General features: G+C 45.6%; 1 protein-coding gene across 1 annotated transcript in view; it reads left to right on the forward strand.

Moving 5' to 3' along the window:
• Positions 1-27,672, forward strand: part of LOC115079069 (deleted in malignant brain tumors 1 protein-like) — a 129,338-nt gene that overhangs the window by 58,803 nt on the left and 42,863 nt on the right. The window contains exons 4-6 of the mRNA XM_029582088.1: positions 8,940-9,260; positions 15,433-15,759; positions 23,126-23,452. Coding sequence (XP_029437948.1) covers positions 8,940-9,260; positions 15,433-15,759; positions 23,126-23,452 — 975 coding nt within the window. The remainder of the gene's footprint in view (positions 1-8,939; positions 9,261-15,432; positions 15,760-23,125; positions 23,453-27,672) is intronic.

Here is a 27,672-nt window from a genome sequence, read left to right on the forward strand (position 1 = left end):
TCAAACACAACAGATTGCTAACTCCATGGACTCGGCTCAACTTGCAGCACTGCAGGCCATTCCGAGCCTAGCACAATACTTGAAATGTTAACAAGGGTTTCAGTCAATGAAATATTCTTATGTTGGAGTACCCTGTTTTGATTAATTTGCTTATATGCTTTTTCATAGTGAAGTTCTCGTCGATCTGAATTCCTAAGTCATGTACTTGATCTGAGGGAGTAATATTAGTGATTCCTAGGTCTAGGGTGGTTTGTTTATCGTTGTATCTCTCCTTAACCATAAAATTTCAGTTTTTTAGGGGTTTAGAGTTAGTTTCAGTTGAGAAAGTTTTGTTGTATTTCCTTCATGTATGTTGTAGGAGATGACACATATTTTGAATGTTTTGTCAAATGGTATATAGAATTGTATGCACTCTGCATACAGGAAGAATCTTAGATTTGTGAGTAATGTGCATATAGGCAACAGATATATGTTGAATATGTTGCGACCATCGGTCTACGATGGCTTCCCCCCGCCTACCTCTCACTACTTGCGGCTCCTCCCATTCACCTCGGACTAATGGCCACCGCGGTGTCTGTTTGCCATTCTCTCCAGCGTTCCCGGACCAGCTTTGGTGCTGCCTCATGCCATGCTCCTCCAAGGTACCTTAGGGCGCATGCGCACGCAGCCCTCATCTTTATTCTCACGTTGGCGCAAACCTCAGGGGTGTCCCCCTGTTATGACATCACGACTCACGGATATTGAAGCCTACAGTATTTGCTAGCTCACCGAGTTAGCATGAGATTTCCTATGGATGGGATTCGCTCTCTGTATCTAAGCTACTCTGCCACACCAGCGCTTCTGGAACTCTTAGACCCCCTCGGGGTTACTAATGGGGTAGCCGCTCCTCGGGGGCCTCTTCTGCTTCTTACAGATACTATCAGGAAAGCGGTACTTGCTCCTCGAGGGCCCATGTTCCCTGAGTCGCTGCCTGTAATACCTAACCTTCTACTTGGAAGACTTCACCTACAGTTTTCCATCGGTACAGATACCATCTATTCCACAGTACTGCTTCGCTATAACCAGGTACTCCCTCCTCGAGGGCCTGCCCTCCACTCTGATGCCAGACCTCTCGTCTAGTGGAATCTATGTCATTGCTATGTGAGTACATTATAACTGAGTCTCTACTCTAAGGGATCAGGTACTCAATCCTCGAGGGTCTGCTCTCTCTGTCTCGGAGCTTCTCCTATTTCTACCTGTGACTCTGTATGCTTCTCATTGTGTACTCATCTCTCAGTCGCTTTCCACTAAAGCACAGCCTTGCAGAGGATTCGTTGTTCCAGCGTTCTGTAGGAGACCTGCCCAGCTGGGCTCTACATCCCCTACTCACTACTGCCACCTCTGGTGGTTTCCAAAACTGTTTAAAAAAATATTAAAATCTGTGTTTGTGTGTCCAGAGTCTAGCCTGACACTGTGGTCCCTCACAGGACTGACCCCTGTGGGCATGGTCAGCTGCCACAGTGTCCAGGGATCCACCCAAACACCATTAACCATAATAGATTGCTAACTCCATGGATCCGGCTCAGCTCAACGCCTTGCAGGCCATTCCAGGCCTGGCCTTGTGCATTGCTGAACAACAAAACGCATTGGAGAAATTAACTACTGCGTTTCATCAGCTGCACGCACAGAAGAATCAAGGTTCTACTTCCAGTAATGAAGGTCAGTTACCTGAAGTAACTGTAAAGACTGCTGTGTCTCTTGCTGCTGCAGTACGGTTCTCTGGGGAAATTCAGAGAACTAGAGGCTTCTTAAACCAGTGTTGTATGCATTTTGCATTACAACCCTCTCACTTCCCTACAGCCTATGCCAAGTCTACTTACATTCTATCCTATCTGGATGAAAGGGCTTTGACTTGGGTTTCCTCGCTGTGGGAATGCAAAGACACCATACTGAAGGATACTGAAGGATTTATGGACTTGTTCAAATCCATTTTTGATGATCCTGCCCGATATACTGTTGCTGGTTCTGCATTGGTTGACCTGAAGCAAGGCAACCAACTACTGGCTGATTTCGCTATAGAGTTCAAGACTCTTGCGACTGAATTACATTGGGATCCTAGATGTCTGAAAACTCTCTTCTTCAAAGGTCTTAATGCCTGCTTGAAGGACGAGCTGGCCACTCATGAGACACCTGACTCGCTGGATGAACTAGTGGCCTTAGCTACTAGGACTGATCACCGGCTTTGTGATAAGGTGCAAGAACTCAAGCTTTGTAAAAGACGGGTTCAGAAGGAAGTCCGTGCTGAACCTGCACTCAGGATGGTTCCTTTGACTCCTGTTGCCAGTGGGGAAGAACTAATGCAACTTGGTTGCAGTCACCTGACATCCAAAGAGAGAAGACTTTGGAAGAGGAATGGTTTGTGCATGTACTGTGGACAAGCTGGTCCTGAAGTCCAAACATGCCCCATCTGTCTGGGAAACGGACGGACCTAAGTCCTGCAGGAGGACTCTTCTTAAGCCTTACTACGCCCTCTCCTCCGCGCTCTCTCCCTGTCTCTCTGGAATTTCAGACTCTTGCCCTGGTGGACTCAGGGGCAGGAGGTAATTTTATTCTTTGATTACTAGTGGAACATTTGAGGATTCACCTCACCACTCTGAAGATTCCACTACTCTTATCGTCTATACATGGGGAGCCTTTACCGGGTGATGTTACCTTTTGTACCGAACTGATATCCCTCCGCACCAGAGCTCTCCATACTGAGTCAATTTCCTTCTTTGTGTTAGAGAAGGCCATGCACCCTATCATTCTGGGGTTACCCTGGTTGCAGCTGCACATACCACAATTCAACTGGGCTACGTTGGAACTCTCCCGTTGGGACCCAGAATGTCATGACAAATGTTTAAAAGAGGTCTCTCCTTTTCCCTGCATGCCTACAACTCCAGCGACGCCAGGACTGCCGCCTCAGTATGCATCATTTTATGAGGTATTCTCCAAAGAAGCTGCTGACATCCTTCCGCCACATAGATCTTATGAGTGCGCCATAAGACAGAAAACTAATGCTGAACCTTCTAAGGGACGTGTCTACCCATTGTCGGTGGTAGAGAACAAGGCCATGTCCGAGTACATTCAAGCCAGACAAGCCAATATTATCTCTCCCCACTTCCCCCTACCAGTACTTCCTCTTAGACATCTGGTTATTCTCTCATTTTAGCACCCGGTCCGCCGGTTAAACCCCCCTCCTACCTCTATGTTAAACCCACATCTTAATCCAAGTTGTTTCACCCTGTTCATTGTAATGCACTCTTACGCAATGGTTGTTATATTGTTAACCGAGGTGATTTGTAACCTGTTACATGAACCACAGTATATAAAAATGTTAAATAAATAAATAAATAAATAATACATTCAGGAAAACTTGCAAAAAGGGTTCATTAGACCTTCTAAGTCTCCTACAGGTGCAGGCTTCTTCTTTGTGGGGAAGAAGGACGGCACTCTGCGCCCTTGTATCGACTATCGAGGTCTGAACGAGATCACGATTAAAGACCGATACCCCTTACCTCTGATCTCAGAGCTTTTTGATCGACTTCAAGGAGCCAAGATATTCTCAAAACATGACCTAAAGGGAGCCTATAATTTGGTTTGCATTCGCGAAGGCGACAAGTGGAAATCGGCTTTCAACACTCGAGATGGCCATTTCGAATATTTGTTAATGCCCTTCGGCCCGTGCAACGCTCCCGCTGTGTTTCAGAACATGATGAATGACATTCTGTTGGATCTTCTGTACAAAAGTGCCTGGATGGCATCTTCATATTCTCACAAGATATGCCTATTCATCTAGCAGATGTCAAACAAGTATTACTGAGACTTAGAGAACACTGCCTTTACGCCAAATTGTCAAAGTGCGAATTTCACAAAGAATCTGTGCCTTTCCTTGGCTATATCATATCAAAACAAGGCTTCTGGATAGATCCCCAAAAATTAGAGAGTATCAAGAATTGGTCTCAACCTACCAGTCTGAATGCCCTGAGATGCTTTTTTGGGGTTCACAAACTACTATAGAAGCTTCATAAAGAACTATTCTTCTTTGACAGTGCTCTTAACTGCTATGACATGGAATGACAGTGCCCTTAACTGCTTCAAAATAGTATGCGGAGGCCATTTCCGCGTTCGAGAAATTAAAGACTGCCTTTTCCACTGAGCCATGTTTACGTCACCCTGACCCCAATAGACCCTTCATCGTGGAGGTTGACGTTTCACATGTCGGAGTAGGGGTCATGTTAAGCCAAACTGGAGATTCTAAAGCCTTACATCCCTGCTCCTCTCTCGCAGCACTTTTCTCCTGCAGAGAAGAACTATGGGATTGGAGATAAAGAGCTCCTGGCTATTAAGTTGGCATTCGAGGAATGGCAGTCTTGGCTCGAAGGCGCTCAGTATCAAATTACCGTATTCTTGGACCACAAGAATCTAGAGTATTTCCATCATGCGCAATGTCTTAACCACAGACAAGCCAGATGGTCCTTGTTTTTTAATTGCTTTGACTTCATGCTCGAATACCAGAGCAGATGCTCTGTCTCATTCTTTTCTATCTGAGGATGTTTCTGAAGAATGTCAGCACATTATCGACCCAAAGAAAGTCTTCTTGGCAGCTACCCATTCTGTGTCTGCCAGTAAAACGATTGTCCCCAAGAACCTCAGAAAGACACTTCTACACTGGGCTCATGATTCCAAATTGGCTGGCCATCCTGTTCAATGCCGTACCCTTCTGAAATTACAGAAGTACTATTGGTGGCCTACTGTCAAGGAAGATGCATACTTCTATGTAGCGTCATGCTCCAACTGTGCTAAACATAAGCCTACTTCTGGTCAGCCTTTGGGACTGCTGCAACTGCTGCCAGTTCCGGACCAGCCATGGACTCACATCGCTACAGACTTTGTAGTTGATCTACCTCTTTCAGGAGGAATGAATACTATTTGGGTGATGGTTGACTGTTTCAGTAAGATGGCTCATTTCGTGGCGTTGCCTGGCTTACCCTCAGTCTTGGAGCTTGCAAAGCTCTTCATCGCACACATCTTTCGCCTTCACAGCCTACCAAAGCACATTGTCTTTGATAGAGGATCTCAATTCACGGCAAAGTTCTGGAAGGCTTGTGCAAGCTATTTGATATCTCTCTGGATTATGCATCTGCCTATCATCCACAATCTAATGGCCAAATTGAGAGGATGAATAGGACCCTGAAACAGTTCATTCAGGCCTATGTGAATTGCCATCAGAATAACTGGGCCGAGCTGTTACCATGGGCAGAATTTGCCATTAACTCACATCCAGCGTCTTCCACTGGATCAACAACATTTGAAGTGGTATATGGTCGACTACCTTCACCGCCACTTCCACTGACGCTCTCAGAGTCTTCCCCAGCAGCTCAATCCACTGCTGATGACATCCATCAATTATGGACTCAGACTAAAGACATGCTAATCAAAGTGGGTAAACAAGCAAAGAAATCCTATGATGCTCACCATTCTAAAGCGCCTGTATTTCAATCTGGTGACAAAGTCTGGCTGTCAACTAAGCATTTGAGACTAAAGTTACCCTCCACTCTATTTGCTCCTCGCTACGTTGGACCATTTCTAATCCTCCGACGTCTTGGCAACATTACGTACAGTCTGAAGCTACTGACTGGATTGAAAATCCACAACGCATTCCATGTTTCACTTCTGAAACCACTCAGTGAGTTCTCATCCAAGTCTCCTGAACCAACTTCTATTATTTATTTATTTATTTATTTATTTATTGGTTTTAACACAGAAGAAGTGTTTAACACAGAAGAAGTGTTTAACACAGAAGAAGACCTTGAATATAAGGTTGAAGCTATTCTGGATGTAAGAAGATGTGGGAAAAAGTGGGAATACCTTCTTGTATGGGAAGGTTACAGCCCCGAAGAAAATTCTTGAGAGCCGTTGGCTAATATCCTGGATAAAGAGATGCTTCTTCAGTTTCATCAGATGCATCCACAAAAACCAAGACCTGGTAAAAGAGTTGGAGTCCGCCCTTTGAAGGGGGGTAATGTTGCGATCATTGGCCTATGAAGGTTTCGCCCCACCTACCTCTCACTATTTGCGGCTCCTCCCGCTCACCTCAGACTAATGGCCACCGCGGCATCTGTTGCCGTCCTCTCCGGCGTCCCCGGACGGCTTTAGTGCTGCCTCACTCCATGCTTCTCCAAGGTACCTTAGGGCAGGCGCACATACGCACGCCACCCTCATGTTTATTCTCACGTTGGCTCAAACCTCAGGGGCGTCCCCCTGTTATGAGGTCATGACTCACGGATATTTAAGCCTACAGTATTTGCTAGCTCACCGAGTTAGCAAGGGATTTCCTACGGATGGGATTCGCTCTCCGTACCTAAGCTACTCTGCCACTCCAGCACTTCTGGATCTCTTACACTCCTCGGGGTTACTACCAGGGTAGCCGCTCCTAGGGGGCCTCTTCTGCTTCTTACAGGTACTATCAGGAATCCGGTACTCGCTCCTCGAGGGCCCATGTTCCCTGCTTCGCTGCCTGTAATACCTAACCTTCTACTTGGAAGACTTCACCTACAGCTTTCCATCAACGAGTACAGATACCATCTATTCCACAGTACTGCTTCACTGGAACCAGGTACTCGCTCCTCGAGGGCCTGCCCTCCGCTCCGGTATCAGACCACTCGTCTAGTGGAATCTATGTTACTGCTATGTGAGTACATTACAACTAAGTCTCTCTACTCTAAGGCATCAGGTACTCGCTCCTCGAGGGCCTGCTCTCCCTATCTCAGAGCTTCTCCTATTTCTACCTGGAACTCTGTATGCTTCTCATTGTGTACTCATAACTCTCAGTCTCTTTCCACTACAGCACAGCCTTGCAGAGGATTCGCTGTTCCAGTGTTCTGTGGGAGACCTGTCCAGCTGGGCTCTACATCCCCTACTCACTACTGCCACCTCTGGTGGTTTCCAAAACTGTTTAAAAAAAAGATTAAAATCTGTGTTTATGTGTCCAGAGTATAGCCTGACACCTTGGTCCCTCACAGGACTGGCCCCTGAGGGCATGGTCAGCTGCCACAGTGTCCAAGGATACACTCAAACACCATTAACCATAACAGAATAGTGTGGCCTAAACTGCTGATCCATGAGGGATGCCTGTATTGATAGGAAAGGTGTCAAAAATGTGATTGTCTAATTTGACTTGAAATGTTCTATCTTTTAGGAAAGAAGAGAACCAATTGTTAACATTTCCATATATTCAAATTTCTCGTAGTTGGTGGCATAGCAGGGTGTGGTCAACTGTGTCAAATGCTGCTGTTAGATCAATTAGTACCGGGATATATGATTCATTGTTGTCGAATGCTTGTAGTGCAGGATTGGTTAAGAATACGAGAAGATCTGTTGAGCGATTTTTTTTCTGAATCTGAAATGGTTCCAGTATAGTACAGGGTGGCTCATGGAAAAGTAGCCCACCTCCAATACCAGTGCATTGGAGGCAGGCTACTTTTCCATGGGCCATCCTGTGTATTATTGTCTTCTAGGTGGTTCTCTAATTGTGTTAATACTGCTTTTTCTAGGACTTTAGCTATAAACGTCAAGTTGGGTATTGGTCGGTAATTGTCCAAATCGTCTATTCTGCCAGTTTTATCTTTTAGTATTGGTTTAATTACCACTTGTTTTGCCTTATCAGGGACTAGTCCTTCTGTTAGCGAGTGGTTTATTATGGTTGTGACTATCAGAGATATTGCACTCTTTACTGTTTTCAATGTACTTACAGGGATCAGGTCTAGTGGGTGGGTGGCAGGCTTCATTTTAGTGATGATTTGGTTTATTTCAAAATTTGATTCTAGGTTGAATGAGCTCCATAAAACTTCACCAGATTTTCCTTCAGGCTCTATTGTTGATGGGCTGGTGGAGAATTGTCTTTAGGTTATTAATTTTGTTTAGTAGTGATTTGGCGTATTCATTGCATGAGTTCTTTCAGAACTGGTGGTTATTAGAGATAGAGGAGGATGGCTCCTTGATTAGGTTTTTAACTGTTTTGAAGTGTAATTTGGAATTGAATATTACACCATGGGAGAGTCCTGCCGCAAAGATGCTGCATTGGGGTGAGTAGAGCAGCTTGCGAGCTATGAACACAACATTTACTAATTCTGATAATAGCTAAGATGGAGGAGCAAGCAAAGACATTGAACAAAATAATCTCTCAGGGACAGAAGAAATCAAAATGCAAACAGTCGCTCTTAGGGCTTGGGTATATTTCTGCAATCCTCTTTTTTTGTACTTTTTGCTTTCAGAGAGCATTCTCATTAATCGCACATCCATTGACTACTAAAGGTCTTTAGACATGAATTATAAAAATTAATTATTTCCTGCACGTGCTGGATCATCTGTCCTCTGTCTTCAGACCGTTTCCTGGAGTATTTGTCAGGTTCTCTGGCTTGCCTTGTCTAGCCCCTCTCCTGCCTGGATAGTCAGGGTAAGGGTCCTTTCTGGGCTCTTATATTTGGCTTGAAGGAATTCCAGGCAACTGTAGCCTCAGGCCAGAGGCAATGCTTTCATTATCAGGGAGAGGATTTCAGTAATCAGTAAGATTGAGTATAAGCTTGATTCAAGGAGGTATAATATTTTGTATATTGTTATATGCATTGATAACATTGTATGAATAACTATTTTGTTGGGTAATGGTTCACTGCTGCTTTGGATTAAAAAAATTGGGGGGATACTTTTTGTATTTGGGGATTATAACATTAGATTGTTTTAAATGTTTGAATATGTGTGGATGTGATAGATGTGAATGGGCTAGTTAGTTTTTATTTCTCTAGATAGGGGTTCAAGATATGTGTTTGTGTTACACTGGAATATCCTAGTGGTTCAGAGGATGGATAATAAAGATCTTCTAACACTCACCCCTTAACTCTTCCTCTTCTGCTTTTCTTTAGGTCCCACATCTAACACCAGGCTTGTTGGTGGAAGCAGGCCCTGTGAAGGACAGGTGGAGGTTTTTTCAGAAAAGTCCTGGAAGATGATTTGCTATGAAGGCCGGGGCATCCAGCTTGCTGCTGTGGTGTGTAAGGAGCTGCAATGCGGGTCTGCTGTCAATGTAGTAAGAGGTTTCGGTCTCTGGAGCACAGCAGGACAACTTTTGCGTAATTTTGTCAGCTGTCAAGGTCATGAATCCAAGCTGTCTGAGTGCATGTCACATTGGAGAGACCGGAAACAGTGCGAAGATCCGGAGGACACACTTGGAGTTGCTTGTTCAGGTACATTCTTAATTCCTTTTACCACATTATTTCTTGTCCAAGGAGTAAAGGAGTTCATTGCTCTTTCCCTCTCTTTACCCCTGCAGTGCTTTCTCAGTTTCTCAGGACATCATCTTGTCTATTCCTTGATGCTTCTGGATCTTATTCTAGCTCATTTTTTCCTTTTTCGGCATAATTTATCCTGAGGTGAAATGCCAATGTTTTGTAATAAAAAGTAGATATGTTTCATCAGGAACAATCTTCTTGGTTGTAAAAATGTCCTTTCTGGAGACAGTCTTCAGCTGGCCATGTTGCAGTCATACTTTATGTGTATTAGTGTGAAGCTTGTAAGGAACTAAAAAAGTATAAAATAATAATAGTGAAGTAAACCTACAGAAAGTACAAAATCAGGGACTCTGAGGGCTAGAATAAGAACATAAGAACTTGCCACGCTGGGTCAGACCAAGGGTCCATCAAGCCCAGCATCCTGTTTCCAACAGAGGCCAAAACCAGGCCACAAGAACCTGGCAATTACCCAAACACTAAGAAGATCCCATGCTACTGATGCCAGTAATAGCAGTGGCTATTCCCAGGGCTGGTGCAAGGGTATTAGGTGCCCTAGGTGCCTTCTAACTGCCCCCACCTCATCACATCTGCCCCCAACTTTGCACCACATCGCCCTGCCTCGCACAATCTCTCTCACTCCTCTGTGCAGAGAAAGCCGAAGCAAGATGGCCTGGCACAGTGTCTGGGTCCAGACACCAGGGTATCAACCCAGGCTTGATGCCAGGTCATGACCCTGAGGCCAGATCCCCATGCCTGGGCCTTGGGTCCAGGCTTGTTGCTGGGATCTTGACTTGGACCTAGGACCCATGCTAGAACCTGACTCAGAGGCCGAGTCCTAATGCCTCATCTCAACCTAGGCCCAGGCCCAGGCCCAATGCCATGGCCTTGCCCAGAGGCCAGATCCCAAAGCCGAGGCCTCGACCTAAACCCAGGCCTGACACAGTGATCTGATTCAGATATCAGGACCTTGGCCTAGGCCAGAGCATAGAACCAGACCTGTTGCTGGGACCTGACCTGAAGGCTGAGTCCCGATGCCATGGCCCCAGCCTGAACCCAGGCCCAATGCTGGATCCTGACTCGGAGGTTTGGTCCCGACACCTGGGATTGGCCTAGGCCAGGACCTGGGCTCATGCCCAATTCCAGAGACCGGTCTGAAGGCCGGGTGCCAATGCCAGGGCCTCGGCCTAGGCCAGAGCATGGACACAGGCCCAGTGCTGGAACCTGACTAGAAGGCCAGGCCCCAACACCAGAGCCTAGATCTAAGCCCAAACCCAGACCCAGGTCCAACACCAGACATGACTCAAAAGCCGGGTCCTGACACTGGGGCCTTAACCTAGAACCAGGACCAGGACCAACACTGGGGCCCATCCTGGAGGCTAGATCCCAATGCCAGGGCCTCAGCTTACAGTCATGTCCAGGCCAGGAGCCTGAGCCTCGGAGATCCTCTTCTGCTTCTTCTTTCTTTGGCTCGTCTATGCCAACTGATGCCATCCACTGGGGTAGTGCCAGAGTTAACTCTGACATATTCACCCCAGCGTACAGCACCATTTTGATTCCAAAGCCCTCCAGGCTGGGCTATGGTTTCAGGCCTGGACACAGGCTCCAGCCTAGGCTGAGGCCCAGCTGATGGTACCTGGCCTCTGGGTCAAGTCCCATCATTGGGCCTGAGTCCAGGTCTAGGTCCCGGCATCAGGATATGGCCCTTGGGCGAAGCCATGGCATTCAGCCTGGTCCCAGCTCCAGCATCAGGTCCTGATCCTCCAGGCAGAGGTATCGGGTCTGGGTCTGGGCTGAGGCCCTGGCATTGGCACCCAGCCTTTGAATCAGGCTTTCACATCTGTCCCGGGGCAGGCTGAGGCCCTGGAGTCATGGTCCAGCCTCTTTGTCTGTCCTGGGATCGGGCCTTGGCCCCAATGTCCGGACATGGCCTCCAGTCATCTGACTTGTGTTTGGGTCAAAGCCCCAGTGTCTGGACCCAACCTCTAGGCTGGGCTGTGGTGTTAGGTCTGGGCCCGAGCTCCATCCTAATCTGAGGCCTCGGCCTTGTGTAGGCTGAGGCCATGGTCGCAGCAATCTACCGCAGCCTTGGCCTACACAAGGCCGAGGCTTCAACTTCTGCCTAGGCCTCACCAATGGATCCCCACCAGACTGGGTAAATAGTGACCAGGGGGATCCTGGCCCAGCATTTTTCTGGGTGGATGGGAGGGATGAGTGGTGGGCCCAAATGGTCCCATTTTTGTTTTTTTCTTTGGTTTTTTTTTTTTTTTTTAATTCTTGATTAATTTTTGTTTCATTTGTGTGAAAAAAACAAATTAAGCATTCCATGAACTGATATTCTTGTGAAAACCCCCCCCTCCAGAAACGAATCGAAAAATGAAAATTAATTTTTTATCATGTACACCCCTAATATTCTGGTCCCTGCTCCAGTTCTAGCCTTCTGCCCTTTCTAGTTCCTGCTTCCATCTGAGAAGTCCTGACAGCTGCCTATATGCAAAGGCTCAACTTGTGGGGAGCGGTGACTGCTTCAGGCAGAACTCAGCACAAGATATGCCCCTGCCTAGACTCTGTACCTCCTATCCATCCAAGCAGAGTGGACCATGACAATTTTTAAATATTTGGAGATATTTAGTATAGCTCAAAATGGATTGGAGTAGTTTAGCAATTAAAGCAGTAGGCTAAGAACTGGGAAAGCCAAATTCTACCGATGTTCCATGTGGCCTTGGGCAAGTCACTTCACTCTCCATTTTTTCAGGTACAAATTTAGGGCCGTAGTTACTAAGAATTTTCCCCATGGAAACATAATGGAAGAAAATGTTTATCAAATATACCCCTTAGATTGGGGGCCTGAAAGCAAACTTACTGTACATTAATGTAACTTGCATTGAGTAACCAATGAAAAGGCATAAGATAAATCTAAATAATAAAAGAAGAATATGTGATTTCCTTTGTCCATGCTTATACCTGTACTTACAATGATGCTATGGGATTTTTACCGTGTTTTCTAATGTTCGGAGATGAGACCGACTGATCTGTGTTTTGGGGATGCAGCAGAATGGTCATTATCTCAGACTTTTCAGAAGTATGTACAAAAGGTTATAAGAGCAGTTGGGGGCAGCTGGCTGTGGAGTTCATCTACAAACCGAACCAGAGGGGCAAAGAATGGTATGATCAAAGGTTGAGATGGAATGACTTAATGGAAGAGACAGAGCTCTGTTAGAGAACTGGGGGCTATCTGGGAAAAATGAGATTGATAACAGGAGGAGGTCTACCACTTATCTTGATGAAGAAAAATGGAACAATCTACTAGTTTACTGGGTAGGAGAAGAGAAGAGAGAAGAGCCAGTAAAAACATCCCACAGAAATAACCTTCTGGCCATTGGGCAGTTAGCATTTCTTCCAGATGACTTCACAGCTATAGCCGAATCTCATCAACCCTGGCCCAAGGGAGAGGAAGATTAAGATCTGAGACATGATCACACTGGGAGCCTGAAAGTAATACCAGAAACTAGTATATCCACTGCAAGAAAGACAAGATGGGTATGATAGTGAGGATCCTGAAGTTCACCTAGAAGCCACATTAGAGAGACTATATCCCTGTCAGATAGGTGTATGATTTGATAAGACACTTTTCTGAGCTATACAGGGGGAGGGTGTGAGAGATAGATACAGCCCAGAGAGACAGATAATTTTTTTTAAAATTTCTTTAGTTTATATTCCACTTTTTCAGGTACTTCAAAGAGGATTAGATTCAGGTACTGTAAGGTATTTCCCTGTCACCAGAGAGCTCATGATCTGTTTGTACGTGATCCAGTGGCGTATGAAGAGACTTATCCAGAGTCTCAAGGAGTAGCAGAAGGATTTGAACTCTTGCTTCCCTGGTTCATAGCCCACTGCTCTAACCACTCCTCCACTTCCTTAATTGTGAAATTGTGATTTAAGATAGCTCTGATGATATCACATAAACTGGTGACTACCTCTTACCCTAAAATCTTGAAGAAATGCCTTGAGATTCTAGTCTTAGGGAGGGGCACATGCAAAGAGTGACATTTTGTTGAGGACAACAAGAACTTTAGATGGGGGGAAGAGGGACATCATGCTGCCCTGAAATGAACTGAAAGAGGAAATGTAATATGAGCTGTCAGACTGGCAAGTCAAAGAGGAGATTAGACCCCAACTGTGAACATGATCAGACCCCTTTTGTAGAGTTAAAGTTTCAGGTTGGGAATTTGCATACAACAACCCCTTGAGCCTTTCTGCTGAATTACAGTCAAATATCACTTCACAAACAAAGTCAGGAATTGCAGAACTTTCACTAAAAGAGGAAGTTGTGTTGGGAATGTATCAAATAAGAATTTTACCAAGCAAATGGATCCTCATCCTGAATGTCAAGGGTTCATTAAAATATTGGACATCAGGTTTAAGAGCAGAGAGAAAAGGCCAGCAAGGACTGGAGTTTCTCCTCTTTCTTTTTGCATTTCCTACCTGTGGTTTGGCCTTGGCCTTGGCCTTGGTTTTAGACTTAAGAAAGGCAGAGTTTGTCCAAGCTGTATGAAAGCTGCACTGGAATCACTGAGACTTATGGGAAGATCGAGAAGTAGAGTTCAATAGTACAGGAGGATGGGACTCGGTGCCAGATTGGGAGGCAGAGTATGTCTCACAGGAGGGTGTTGACCCAGCAGTAGAACAGACAGAATGTCAAAATCAGTCTGGATACTGCGGATCCCATCTCATAACTGGCAGTATTCAATGGTTCAGTTGCTTTCCTACTCATAGGTAACACTTGGAGTACAGTGGGGATTAGGGTGAACATAAGAACATACAAACTTAAAAATGTGCCTTACTGAGGCAGACCAAGGCTCCATCAAGCTCCATCAAGTACAGCATCCTGTTTCCAACAGTGGCCAATTCAGATTACAAGTACCTGTCAAGAACCCAAATGTTAATTAGATCCCATGCTACTAATGCCAGAAATAGCAGTGGTTATTCCCAAAGTCAACTTGATTAACAGCAATTAATGGATTTCTCCAAGAACTTATCCAAACATTTTTTAAACCCAGCTACATTAGCTGCAACCACATTTTCTGGCAACAAATTCCTAGAGATGTGATCCGGCTGAACCTTTTGGTTTGGCCTTCATTATTGACCTGCCGCGGGAAATTTTGTTTCCCACGGTTAGGGCCGATTTTATTTCGCTTGCCCTGGGCCATCCATTGCTCCTACCATGTGACAGTGGCTGACCAATGGCACCGGTAGCCCCTGTCACATGGTAAGGGCAAAGAGCCACTGGCGCCATTTTGATTAGTGGCAGCCGACGGCCTGAGAGTGGGAGATTGCTCCTGGGACCCCACTGGACCATCAGGGACCTTTGGCAAGTATTGGGGGGGAGGTTGCAATTAATTAAATTTGAAGAGTTGGGGTGGGTTTGGGTTTTGTTTTTTTTTCAATGTGCTCTTTCTCCCCCCCCCAAAAAAAAAAAAACAATAAGAAAACCACACGAAATTTTGTGGATTTTCCTATTGTTTCATATCCTCACGAACCGCAATGAAATAGGAAATATCGTCTTTATTTCCTATTTCATTACAAATGAATGCACATCCCTACAAATTCCAGAGCTTAATTGTGCATCGAGAGAAAAATAATTTTCTCCAGTTTGTTTTAAATGTTCTACTTGATAACTTCATGGAGTACCCCTTCATGGAGTCCTTTTATTATTTGAAAGAGTAAATAACCAATTTTTATTTACCCATTCTAGACCTCTCATGATTTTATAGACCTCTATTATATTCCCCCTGAGCTGTCTGGTGAAAGGAAGGAAATGCCACCCATTGACACCATATTCCCCAGGTAGATGCACAAGAAATTAGGCTTCCAAGGACCGACAGTCCCTCCTGAAGGGGGCTTCTCCTGCTAGTTTGGTTGAGATCCCAGGGACACCTTCTGCAAGGTAATTGGGCATGTGAGTGTACATCAGATTAATATTTCTGTGCCCAAAAAGGAACGATACCAAGGAGCAAGACTACTAGGGACAGATACAAATTAATAACTGGTAGGATGATATTTTGATGGCTCTCAATATAGTGCTGGTAGTGCAAGATGATAATCATATCCTATGCTATCTCTATTTCAGGCTCCTCTTTTTCTCGGGTGAGGCTGGTGAACGGACACCATTCTTGTGAGGGAAAAGTGGAGGTTTATTACAATAACACCTGGGGCTCAGTCTGTGATCATGACTGGGACATTCGTGATGCTGCCATGGTCTGCAGACAAGCTGGATGTGGACCTGCCATGGAAGCCACAGCTGAAGTTGGTGTCAGCACTGATTCAGGACCAGTTTGGCTGGATAATGTTTTCTGTTCTGGCACCGAGACAGATCTCTCTTTATGTGGGTCCCAGCTATTGCTGAAGAATCAATGCAACTCAAGCCGAAGGGCAGGAGTCAGGTGCTCACCATCAGGTAAACAAGAGCAAAATGTTGTCTTTGAATTTTACTCTAAGGAGCAGTTCAAGGCAATCTGCTGCCTGAGGCAAGGGATGAGATGGTGCCCTCCATAGGCTCCCTCTCTCTGGCACCCACACTCAAGCACCCTCACACATGCTCTCTCACCCCCAAGCACCCTCACACATGCTCTCTCACCCTACCAGGCTCACAATCTCTCACATGCACACATGCACACACACACAGCCTCTCAAATACAGGCACTCTCTAATACATACACACACACTCACACCCTCTCATACACTCATAAGCACACACAGCTACCCTCTCACACACAGTCCTCACTCTCAGGGCCAATTTCTCACTCTCTCACACATTTTAGACCTCTTAAGAACATAAGAACATAAGAAATTGCCATACTGAGTCAGACTAAGGGTCCATCAAGCCCAACATCCTGTCTCCAACAGTGCCAAACCAGGCTATAAGAACCTGGCAAATGCCCAAACACAAAGAAGATCCCATGCTACTGATGCCATAATAGCAGAAGCTATTCTCTAAGTCAACTTGATTATTAGCAGTTAATGGACTTCTCCTCTAAGAACTTATCCAAACCTTTTTTAAACCCAGCTACACTAACTGCACTAACCACGTCCTCTGGCAACAAATTCCAGAGCTTAACTGTGCATTGAGTGAAAAAGAATTTTCTCTGATTAGTTTTAAATGTGCTCCTTGCTAACTTCATGGCATGCCCCCTAGTACTTCCATTATCTGAAAATGTAAATTTTAACTAATAGATCTGAAATTTCATTTGTCAGTTCCTTCAGATCACTGGGGTGTATACCATCTGGTCCAGATGATCCATTACTCTTCAGTCTGTCAATCAGACTTATCACATTCTCCAGATTCACCGTGATTTGGTTCAGTTCATCTGAAATTTCCCATGAAACCTTCTCCGGAACAGGTATCTCTCAACATCCTCTTCAGTAAACACAGAAGCAAAGAAACCATTTAATCCTTCCCCGATGGCCTTAGCCTATCTGTGCCACTTTAACCCCTCAATCATCTAACGGTCCAACTGACTCCCTCACAGGCTTTCTGCTTCATATATATTTCAAAAAGTTTTTACTGTGAGTATTTGCCTCTATGGCCAACTTCTTTTCAAATTCTCTCTTATCCTATCCTGTGTCATTGAATGTGACAGGGTTGTGCTCTGCTCCAACTCTAACTGATTCATACGAATATTCTACCCTTAAGTAGACGTTTATTGTTTAGAGATATGGATTCTAGCTTTAGAGAAATGAACCAGTCTGAATGTGTGAAAATAATCTCTTTTATTCCAGATAAAAGAAATGATAATCTTTTAAAGCGTATGAATAACTTTGAGACATTACAGTGCTTAAATCTCATTTGAATAACACAGTGCAAAGCTAGAAGTGTGACTGCCACAATAGAGATTAGATAGACATCTACTAAAGACATTTCTCCAGTAAAATAAATGCATTTCTGATACATATCTTGCTAATACTTGCTAAAAATAATAATACTTAATTAGAAAAGGGTTGTCATATGCAGAAAAGTGAAATTTCTCACCAGATCTCATGAAGATAGCCTGCTATTGCCTGTCTCTCTCTCGTGCATGCGGTCAATCAAAGTTCTGCCTGCATTGCCCTTTCTGTTTGCTAGCAGTGGTTTAAATAAACAGTAAAAGGTAGGGGCTAGTCTGCTCCTTCTCTTTCAAAAGTTAACAAATTTGCCCCCCTTCCTGAAATAGAGTGGTCTGGAGCTGAAAGGTTTCCCAGCTCATTAAAGTTATCTTCCTTGCCCCCTTCCGACGGGGGTAGTCAGGAAGAGCCACCATTTCCTTCTAAACTAGAACAGAGATAAGAAATAAAAGGATCTTCTATTTTTTTTATTTTTTCTTCTGAACTTCCAAGGCCACAGGAAAACTGTCTGTACTTGGAAAGCTTCCCCTAAAGAGGCCCCTTTCTAGTACAGGGCATATGAGAAGCATATAAATAAATAAATAAATAAATAAATTTAATGTTTACTGACTACATTGAATATAGGTAATTACTAATAAACACATTTTCCTATTTAATAACATATTTTCTGACACCTGTCTTATCAATGTCTTATATTTATCTTACTACTGCTTATACTCTATCCCATTTTCCTCTGTTGGATCCTTCTTCCAACATTTGAATGAAGATCTTTTGGCTAAAATAGCTTCTTTCACCTCCCCTTTTAACCATGCCGGTAATCGTTTTGCCTTCTTTCCACCTTTCTTACAGCTCGATACAGTAACGTTCAGTTGAAGATTTCTTGTCTGTAACGAGCTCGCTGCGCACAATTCAGACGCGTAAGGCAAACCAGCAATACAGTCTCCAGTTTCGCGCGTCCGTAGCGCTTCTTAAAACAGACGCGTAACCCTTCCCGCACCCGGCATGTAAATGAACGAATTAGCTGTATAATGAAGGAATTAGCTATTCCCCTCCGATACCGTAACGCGCGCTCAGGTTATCTCATTAGTAACGCACTGTTTTGCCGCGGCCGTAACGTGTTAGTTTACCGCCTCCCCCGAGTAGGAGTTAGGACTGAGTCTAGTAACAAATCCATCGACACCGCTTAAGATACTCAAAAACAATAAAACACAATTAAAAAAAAAAGCGATACAGAGATGATCGAGAAAATGTAATGATGTGGGACACATAAAACCTGTCAGAAAAAAAAATAAAAATTTTTAAATACCTGTCGGAGGGCCGCGTGGGTCCAGGCGGCCGGTGGCGGCGGGAGCCGGGTGGTCGCGTGTTAAATCTAGGCCGCGGGCGGGTGGGCGCCTGTTCCAGGTGGCGGCGGCAGCGGCGGCGGGGGGACACGCGTTAGTTCGAGATGGCCGGCGGGCGGCGGGTGGTCGCGTGTTAAATCTAGGCCGGGTCGCACAGGCGCGCATTCATTCACTGCCGGCCCCCACCGGCAGTGAATGAATGCGCGCCTGTGTGACCCCTGCGATTCGGCGCTCAAGGCAGTCACATGCCGTGACATCACGGCATGTGACTGCCTTGAGCGCCGAATCGCAGGGGTCGCATTCATTCATCCAGGCGGAGGAGCCGGCTGCTTTCGCCCCCGGCTCCTCCGCCTGGATGAATGAATGTGCGCCTGTGCGACCCCTGCGATTCGGCGCTCAAGGCAGTCACATGCCGTGACGTCACGCCTTGAGCGCCGAATCGCAGGGGTCGCACAGGCGCGCATTCATCCAGGCGGATGAATGCGCGCCTGTGCGACCCGGCCTAGATTTAACACGCGATCACCCGCCGCCCGGAACAGGCGCCCACCCGCCCGCGGCCTAGATTTAACACGCGACCACTGGCTCCCCGGATCCCGCCGGCCGCCTGGACCCACGCGGCCCTCCGACAGGTATTTAAAAATTTTGATTTTTACACTTCCTGGTGCTTGTCATTTCAAATGTCATTTGAAATGACAGGTACCAGCGCACCCAGGTTACTGTATAGGCGCTGTATTAAGCGCCTATAAGTAAAATGGGTTGCTCGGGCATAACCCTTCCCTAACGCTTTACAGCCGCGGCATGCATTTGCATGCAATTAGAAGAGAGTATCAGGCGCTAGGTCAAGAGAACTGTGCGTGCGGGGAGGAAGGGTGCGCCTGACACTGCCGCACTGTTTCTACCGCGGCCTTACTGTATCGACCTGACAATGTGTGGAATACATCTGGACTGTGCTTCTAGGATGGTATTTTTTAACAATGAACACGCCTCTTGCACACTTTTTACCTTTGTAGCTGCTCCTTTCAGTTTTTTTCCAACTATTTTTCTCATTTTCTCAAAGTTTCCCTTTTGAAAGTTTAGCGGCTGGCTGCAGAACATGGCCTCTTCATCTGCTGCTGGCTCAGAGGAAACGCCAGTATCCCCCTGCAGGGCCTCTTCTTCTACTGCCAGATCCAGGGAATGGCCGGTGGCACTGCAGGGCATGTTACTTCTGTGCGTCACTGCGAGGCCATGGCAGTGTCATCCCTCCGCCTGTTAACACCCGGGGTGGACCACCCCCTTGCTCCCCCCTTAGTATGCCTCTCAGATGAAGGAGACTCCGTGAGGAGGGAATTCTGCCCGGGTCCTTTGTTGTGTTGGTGGCTGCTAGAGGAGTTTGGGGAGGGGCAGTTTTTTTCTGCTTCCAAAGTTTACTGCCTGAAGTGACCACCTCACCCTGACTCATAAAATCAAAGTAATTGATGTTCAGCCTCAGAGAATTGCTTGAGCTGTGTGTATGAGGTTGACACAAGTTTTGGCTTTTTGATCATGGTATGGTGTTCTCAGATAAAGGTTTACCGAGTAGTAACACAGTAGATGACAGCAGAAGAGGACCAATTGCTCATCCAGTTTGCCCCACTGTGCCACACTGCAAGGATATATCCCAGCTGTTAGCCATAGAAGCTTGACCACTTGTATGATATCACTCCTTATCTAAATCATATTTGATTTTCTTTCTCATTGGTTCTCTACCATCTTGGTGAGTAAATGAGCATTCTTACTTAATCCAACTCTCTACCCCTCTCCCACCAACATCATGTCTTGCATTGTGATTTTGTAATACTCTAAAAAGTTATAAAAATTGGTGATGCAGTGGTCAGAACATCTGACCTCCTAGGACACTGTGGTCTTGCTGGGCAGGACCCTATCCAACAACCATCAACTCACTAGCACTGATCCAACTTGGTTCTGGGGAGTTTGAGTCAGCCTGTGGTATCATTATATCATGATTCCTTTACCTACCTTTTCATTTGTCCTTATTATTTCTCCCCCTGACTCTGCCCTAGAGGGACTGACAGCTGACTTGAGAGAAAAACTCCAATGACCTAACCCTGCTCCTACCATAGAAAATGATATCAGACAAAGACCAATAGTCCCATCCATTCCATCCCGCCGCCCTGCCGAGAGAATATCACATATCCCTTTTACCTCGTCCCTATCAGGGATCCTCTGTGCGTGTCCTGGGCTTTCTTGAATTCCACCACCTCCACTGGGAGTTCATTCCATTCATCATCCACCCTTTCTGTAAAGAAATGTATCTCCTATTTATTTTATTTATTTATTTATTTAAGGGATTTTTATATACCACGGAACGTTTGGAACATCACCTCGGTTTACAATGGAACATAATGCAGCAACAGGCTTTATACATAGAAACACAAAACATAAATGATTACATTATACATTAGGGATGTGAATCGTTTTTTGACGATTTAAAATATTGTCCGATATATTTTAAATCGTCAAAAATCATTAGAGCTGCGATACAATAACAATTCCCCCGATTTATCATCAAAAAATCGTAAATCGGGGGAAGGGGGAGGGGAAGAGGGAGGGCGGGAAAACCGGCACACTAAAACAACCCTAAAACCCACCCCGACCCTTTAAAATAAATCCCCCACCCTCCCGAACCCCCCCCCACAAAATGCCTTAAATTACCTGGGGTCCAGAGGAAGGGTCCCGGTGTGATCTTTTACTCTCGGACCTCGGACCTCCGTGCGTTGTAGAAACAAAATGGCGCCGGCGCTACCTTTGACCTGTCATATGACAGGTCAAAGGTAGCGCCGGCGCCATTTTGTTTTTTTGTCCCCCGACGTCTGGAGCGTATATATTTCTCCCCCTGGGGGAGGGGCTGACAGTCGGCCAACGGTCGGCCCCTGTGACATAGTGAGGGCAAAGGTAGCGCCGGCGCCATTTTGAATACTGGCAATACGGCCGGCGTGCAGGAGGTCGCTCCCGGACTCCCGCTGGACTTTTGGCAAGTCTTGTGGGGGTCAGGAGGCCCCCCCCCCAAGCTGGCCAAAAGTCCCTGGGGGTCCAGCGGGTGTCCGGGAGCGATCTCCTGCACTCAGGCCATAGTGCCAATATTCAAAATAGCGCTACCTTTGCCCTGTCACATGGTAAGGGCAAAGGGCCATCGGCGCCATTTTTTTAGCGCAGCCGATGGCCTGGGAACGGGAGATCACTCCCCTCGGCCCCCCTGGACCACCAGGTATGTGTAAAACGTTTTTTTGGGGGGGGGTTCGGGAGAGTGGAGGAGGCTAAGGGGGTAATTTTAAAGGCTCGGGTGGGGTTTTTTTTATCGGCGTGGGCCTCACTAAAAAAAATTAGTGATGTGAAATGTGAATTGGAATCGGAACCGATCCCAATTCACATCTCTAACGATCAGATTTCCCCCCCCCCCTCCAGCCGAACCTGATCGTTAAAACGATCGGGCACACAATTCACATCCCTAGAGAGTATTGACCCTAGGGGCTACTTTCTTCCTCAAATTTCCCTGCAAATGCTTGGTTTCATTTCAAAAGAATAAATTCGTTTTCACTGACCCTGGGCATCTGGAAATTTTTCTTCAAGATAAAGGTGGATAGAGAAGTTGCAGCCTCCGTGTAGGATAGTTAATGGCAATAAATAGTATGAATCTCCTAGTTTTATTATTATTGATATTTTCATGAATTTTTTATTTCTTAAAAAAGGCTCCCTATAATGTGGATTTTCTTTTTTTTTTTTAGTTAAAATGTGTTAAACATCCTATTACAATGTAATTCACAACATTCCTATTTTCTTATTTCATTGAAAATGTATTAAGAAATTTAATAAGCTATAAATTAAAAAGGAAAAGGAAAAGTAGGCCCCTATGTAAGGTTCTGATGTGATACTTAATAAAAGAAATTGTTTTCTAAATTTCCCAAATACTTTTTTTTATTTAAGAAGGCTTTGCAAGCTTTTTTGTTAGCAAATTCTTCAATTACAATTGAAATTTTTATTTATACATGTTAGAAATAGATATATTTAGCTTTGTTTAAAATGTTTCCTAACAAAGTAGGCCCCTTGAACATTGTAGGCCCTAGCCAAATGGCCATGCTGGCACCCCCTCTCTCCTGGAGTGAATACAACATCCAGATTCCTTCCTGCTCTCCCCCATGTCTTACATTCAAACAGGATCCACTGGGCCCATCTAGCCTGCTCTTACAATGACACCTAGTGAGGGAGACCCAACTACTGTTCTAATAGTGACATCTAGTGAAAGAGACACCTAGTGAGAGAGCTGAGGACTCAACAGTCAATCATTGCTTCAGTATATCCATAATGAATATATATGAGATAATGTTGCATACATTGGAGACCAGTATATGCTTCTTTATCTCATGAACATTTATTGGGAAAATCATGAATACTTGACTTCCTTTGGGTTTGTCAGAACAGGTCTGTGAAGCCCTGGGTTAGCGATTACATCTCAGTACTACAATTGTAAGAATATTCAGTGTACAGGGTGTAGAGCTCTCTGGAGATGAGGAATTCTGAAGGTGATTGTGTCTCACACTCTGCTTCCCTTTCATCTCCCAGGTATCTCCGACGTGTGGCTGGTGAATGGAAGCAGTCGCTGTGCTGGGCGGCTGGAAGTTTACTACGATGACACCTGGGGCACGGTGTGTGATGATGCTTGGGATGCCCGAGATGCCGCTGTGGTGTGCAAGCAGTTGGGATGTGGATCTGCCATTGAAACCACACGACAAAATCCTTTTGGCCTTGCTTCCGGTCCGGTGTGGTTGAAGAGAGTTTTCTGCAGTGGATCGGAGTCGCACCTCTCCCAGTGTGGATCCTGGACTTCACAGCAGTTTGCTTGTAGTCACACGCACGATGTTGGAGTCACCTGCTCAGGAGCAGACACTGGTGAATCTACTTTTACATATTCAGCACTGAGGGAGAAGGAAAGGTTTCTTTCTAACTGATACACTACAGAGTAGATAAATAAATTATAGAAGCCTTTCTTTATAATGATGATGTAGGAAACCATCCATAGATTTGATCTTTTGAGGTTCATTTACGTTGGAACACAAAGGACTAGTCTACCTCATGTTTGATTCTCCTGTCTCACAGAGCTGGCATGATATGGGCACATCGCCCAGGTGATAACTCTTGATGTTGGTTAAGGAGGGCAAAATGCGTCTTACAAAAGAGTGGTACCGAGGGTTTCAATCCTGAATAAGATTTCCCCTCAAGCATTTGGGGAGCTGAGAAACCTGTCTCAAACAACTGGTTTTCCTGGTCACAGGAATAAACTACAAATTAAGACAAGAACACCCCTAAAATTCATACTTACGGGGAGTAGAGGAGCAGCAGCTCTTCTGCTTAGTGAGGATGCAAGAGCAGCAGCTCATATGGTGGCACCCATTGGTGACAGGAATAAGAGCTCTTTTACTGACACCTAGTGGTGAGTCCAGGAGCAGACACTCTTCTGCTGAAACTTAGTGAGGATCCAAGATCAGCAGCTCATATGGTGGTACCCACTGGTGAATCCAGGAGCAAAAGCTCTTAACTGACATCTGGTGGTGAGTCCAGGAATAGCAGCTCTTCTGCTGACACACGGGCTGATACGGAAAGAAGCGTGGGAGAGCTGGCGAGTGCCCACTCTCCCGATGTGCGCACAGGCCAGTGTCCTGGGCGCGCAAATCAGTATCGACCCGCACGCAAATTAGGGCCTGCGGTAAAAGGAGGCGCTAGGGCCACTAGCGCGTCCCTAGCGCCTCCTTTTTGACAGAAGTGGTGGCTGTCAACGGGTTTGACAGCCGACGCTCAATTTTACTGGCGTCGGTTCTCGAACCTGCTGACAGCCACGGGTTCGGAAAACGGATGCCGGCGAAATTGAGCATCCGTTTTCCAACCCACGGGCCGCGGGCAGATTTTTACATTTTTTTTTTTATTTTTGGGGCCTCCGACTTAATATCGCTATGATATTAAGTCGGAAGGTGTTCAGAAAAGCAATTTTTTCAGCTTTTCTGTACGCTTTCCCGGTGCCAGATGAAATTAACGCCTGCCATCAGAACAAACTCATAATTGGGAAAAAAAAAAAACCCTGGGTGTTTCTTTCCCAGCTGAACCAGTGTTCTTTGGAAAATGTCCTTCCCCGTGAAGGGTAGGGTAACTCTTCCAGCTCCAGAATAAAGTAAAAAGCTGGGAAGATGAAACATTCTCCAAAAAAAAAAAAAGATCTCAAGAACAGTTAACTTCAACAAGCTTCGCAAAAGTTCCAAAATCCAACAACTACAAAATCTTAGCAGATCCGCAGGTCACCTTTGGCACCTTTGGCAGGCGTTAATTTCAGAAAGTAAAATGTGCGGCTTCGCTGTGCATTTTGCTTTCTGTATCGCGTGGGAGTGACTAATTAGCCCATCAACATGCATTTGCATGTTGCGGGCGCTATTAGTTCGGGGGGGGGGGGGGGGGGATGGCCGCGCATTTTTGACGCGCTAATACCCCTTACTGTATAAGAGGTAAAAATAGTGAGAAAACGAGCGGCCAAACACAGAGCGCACTTTACTGTATCGGCCCGACAGAGCGTAATCAAGAGAAGCAGCTCGTATGGTGGCACCCACTGCTGAATCCAGAAACAACAGCTCTTGTACTGACACCTGGTGCTGACTCCAAGAACATGTGAATCGGTTATTTCTCTTTGGGAATAAGGCCAATCGGGTCACCACTCATACATGGAAAATTTACCGCCCCTGTGCGTGCAAGTCGCAGGCCGCATGCACACGTGTGTGCAGATGTTAAAATCCACCGCACATGTGCGCGCACCCCTCACATTTTATAACACGTGGGCGCTTACATGCATGTGTTATAAAATAGCTGCGTCCATGTGTCTGCGCCGGGTAGCGCGCACCCATGAATGCGTGCATGTATGTTAGAAAATGGGAGCGGACTGGAAGGGAACTTCTCTACCCCCCTACCTAACCTCCCTCCTTCCCTCCCTCTTCCCCTAATCTCCCCACTCTCTATCCCTATCCTAGCTAACCCCCAAATTTTTAATTTACCATTTGCTCTTTTTCCGGAGTTGCAGCAAGTTGATTGCGCTGCCAAGCTGCCGATGCAATTCCCCGGCACAGCAGCAAATGGCCGCTGTACCGGCCACTTCCGGCCCCACCGCTCTCCGCTCTCAGGACTGCCCCTCCTTGCCCCCTGTACCACCCCTTTGCCGAGGCCTGGCTCTTGGGCGCATAATGGGGGTTATGCGTGCGGCTGGAAACCTTCTAAAATATGCGTGGCATACACAAGTCCAGCTGTGTGTGTAAGCTCCAGATTTTACATGCACGGGGGATTAAAAATCAGGCCGTAAGGTTCCAGTGGTTTCAGATCACTCTGGATCTTTGGGATTGCATCCATGTCACTCTGGGACTCTTTGTCCTGGTGGCAAGAAAATTCAATTTGATAAGAGGGTTTCTTTCCATATTACTCCAGTGCAAATTGTTCTGACAATGGATTTGTCCACCCTAGAATGGGCAGCGCATGTAGATGGGCTCAGCACCCAGGACTTCGAGTCTGCCCAGCAATGACGTGACAGCAGGATTGGCCAATCTGTCCTTCAGAACTTGTTTAAGGTGTAGAACCCAAGTCTGTTGCCACCTAGGGCCCATTGTTTTTCTTCAGATGGGCCCCTCTTCTATTACAATAAATGCCTGTTGCCAAACAAATTAGCAGTTGGTGCCCATTGGCAGCAGATGTTGTCCCCTTTTTTGTTGGGGATTGCCTCTAGCTAGGGATTCACCCATGTGTGACACCTACTATCCTGCTTGTCATCGGAGAAAGCAGAGTTGCTTACCTGTTACAGGTGTTTGAGGATAGCAGGATATCAGTCCTCCAGAGACCTGCCCACTTTCCTGTGGAATTGGGTCTCCACTTTATGGGTTTTTCTTCAAATTCTGTGTTATAAGACTGAGGAGACTCCGTATGCATGTGTGAGCATGCTCAGAGAGGCTCAACGTTTTAGAAATGCCAACATAATGGCTCTATCAGATGATGTCTCCCATGTGTGAGGACTGATATCTTGCTGTCCTCGGAGAAACACTTGTTACAAAAAAGCAAACAGAATGTTGGGAATTATTAGAAAGGGAATGGTGAATAAAACGGAAAATGTCATAATGCCTCTGTATCGCTCCATGGTGAGACCGCACCTTGAATACTGTGTACAATTCTGGTCGCCGCATCTCAAAAAAGATATAATTGTGATGGAGAAGGAACAGAGAAGAGCAACCAAAATGATAAGGGGAATGGAACAGCTCCCCTATGAGGAAAGGCTGAAGAGGTTAGGACTTTTCAGCTTGGAGAAGAGATGGCTGAGGGGGGATATGATAGAGGTGTTTAAAATCATGAGAGGTCTAGAACGGGTAGATGTGAATCGGTTATTTACTCTTTCGGATAGTAGAAAGACTAGGGGGCACTCCATGAAGTTAGCATGGGGCACATTTAAAACTAATCAGAGAAAGTTCTTTTTCACTCTATGTACAATTAAACTCTGGAATTTGATGCCAGAGGATGTGGTTAGGGCAGTTAGTATAGCTGTGTTTAAAAAAGGATTGGATAGGATCTTGGAGGAGAAGTCCATTACCTGCTATTAATTAAGTTGACTTAGAAAATATCCACTGCCATTAGCAATGGTTACATGGAATAGACTTAGTTTTTGGGTACTTGCCAGGTTCTTATGGCCTGGATTGGCCACTGTTGGAAACAGGATGCTGGGCTTGATGGACCCTTGGTCTGACCCAGTATGGCATTTTCTTATGTTCTAAGTTGAATTAGAAAATAGCCACTTCTATTATTAGCATCAGTACTGTGGGATATACTTAGTTTTGGGATCCTGCCAGGTTCTTATGGCCTGGATTGGCCTCTGTTGGAAACAGGATGCTGGGCTTGATAGACCCTTGGTCTGACCCATTATGGCAAATTCTTATGTTCTTATCCTCTTATATTTTATTATAGCCATCTGGATCAATCTGCTAAAACAGAACATAGTAGCTCTGTAATTTATTTATTATTTATTTATTAATAGTATTTATATACCGACGTACGTTGCGAACATCTCGTCGGTTTACAAAGAACGAAACTAGCAAAATGCT

The sequence above is a fragment of the Rhinatrema bivittatum genome, chromosome 1 (assembly GCF_901001135.1).
Source record: "Rhinatrema bivittatum chromosome 1, aRhiBiv1.1, whole genome shotgun sequence".
NCBI classification, from domain to species: Eukaryota; Metazoa; Chordata; class Amphibia; order Gymnophiona; family Rhinatrematidae; genus Rhinatrema; species Rhinatrema bivittatum.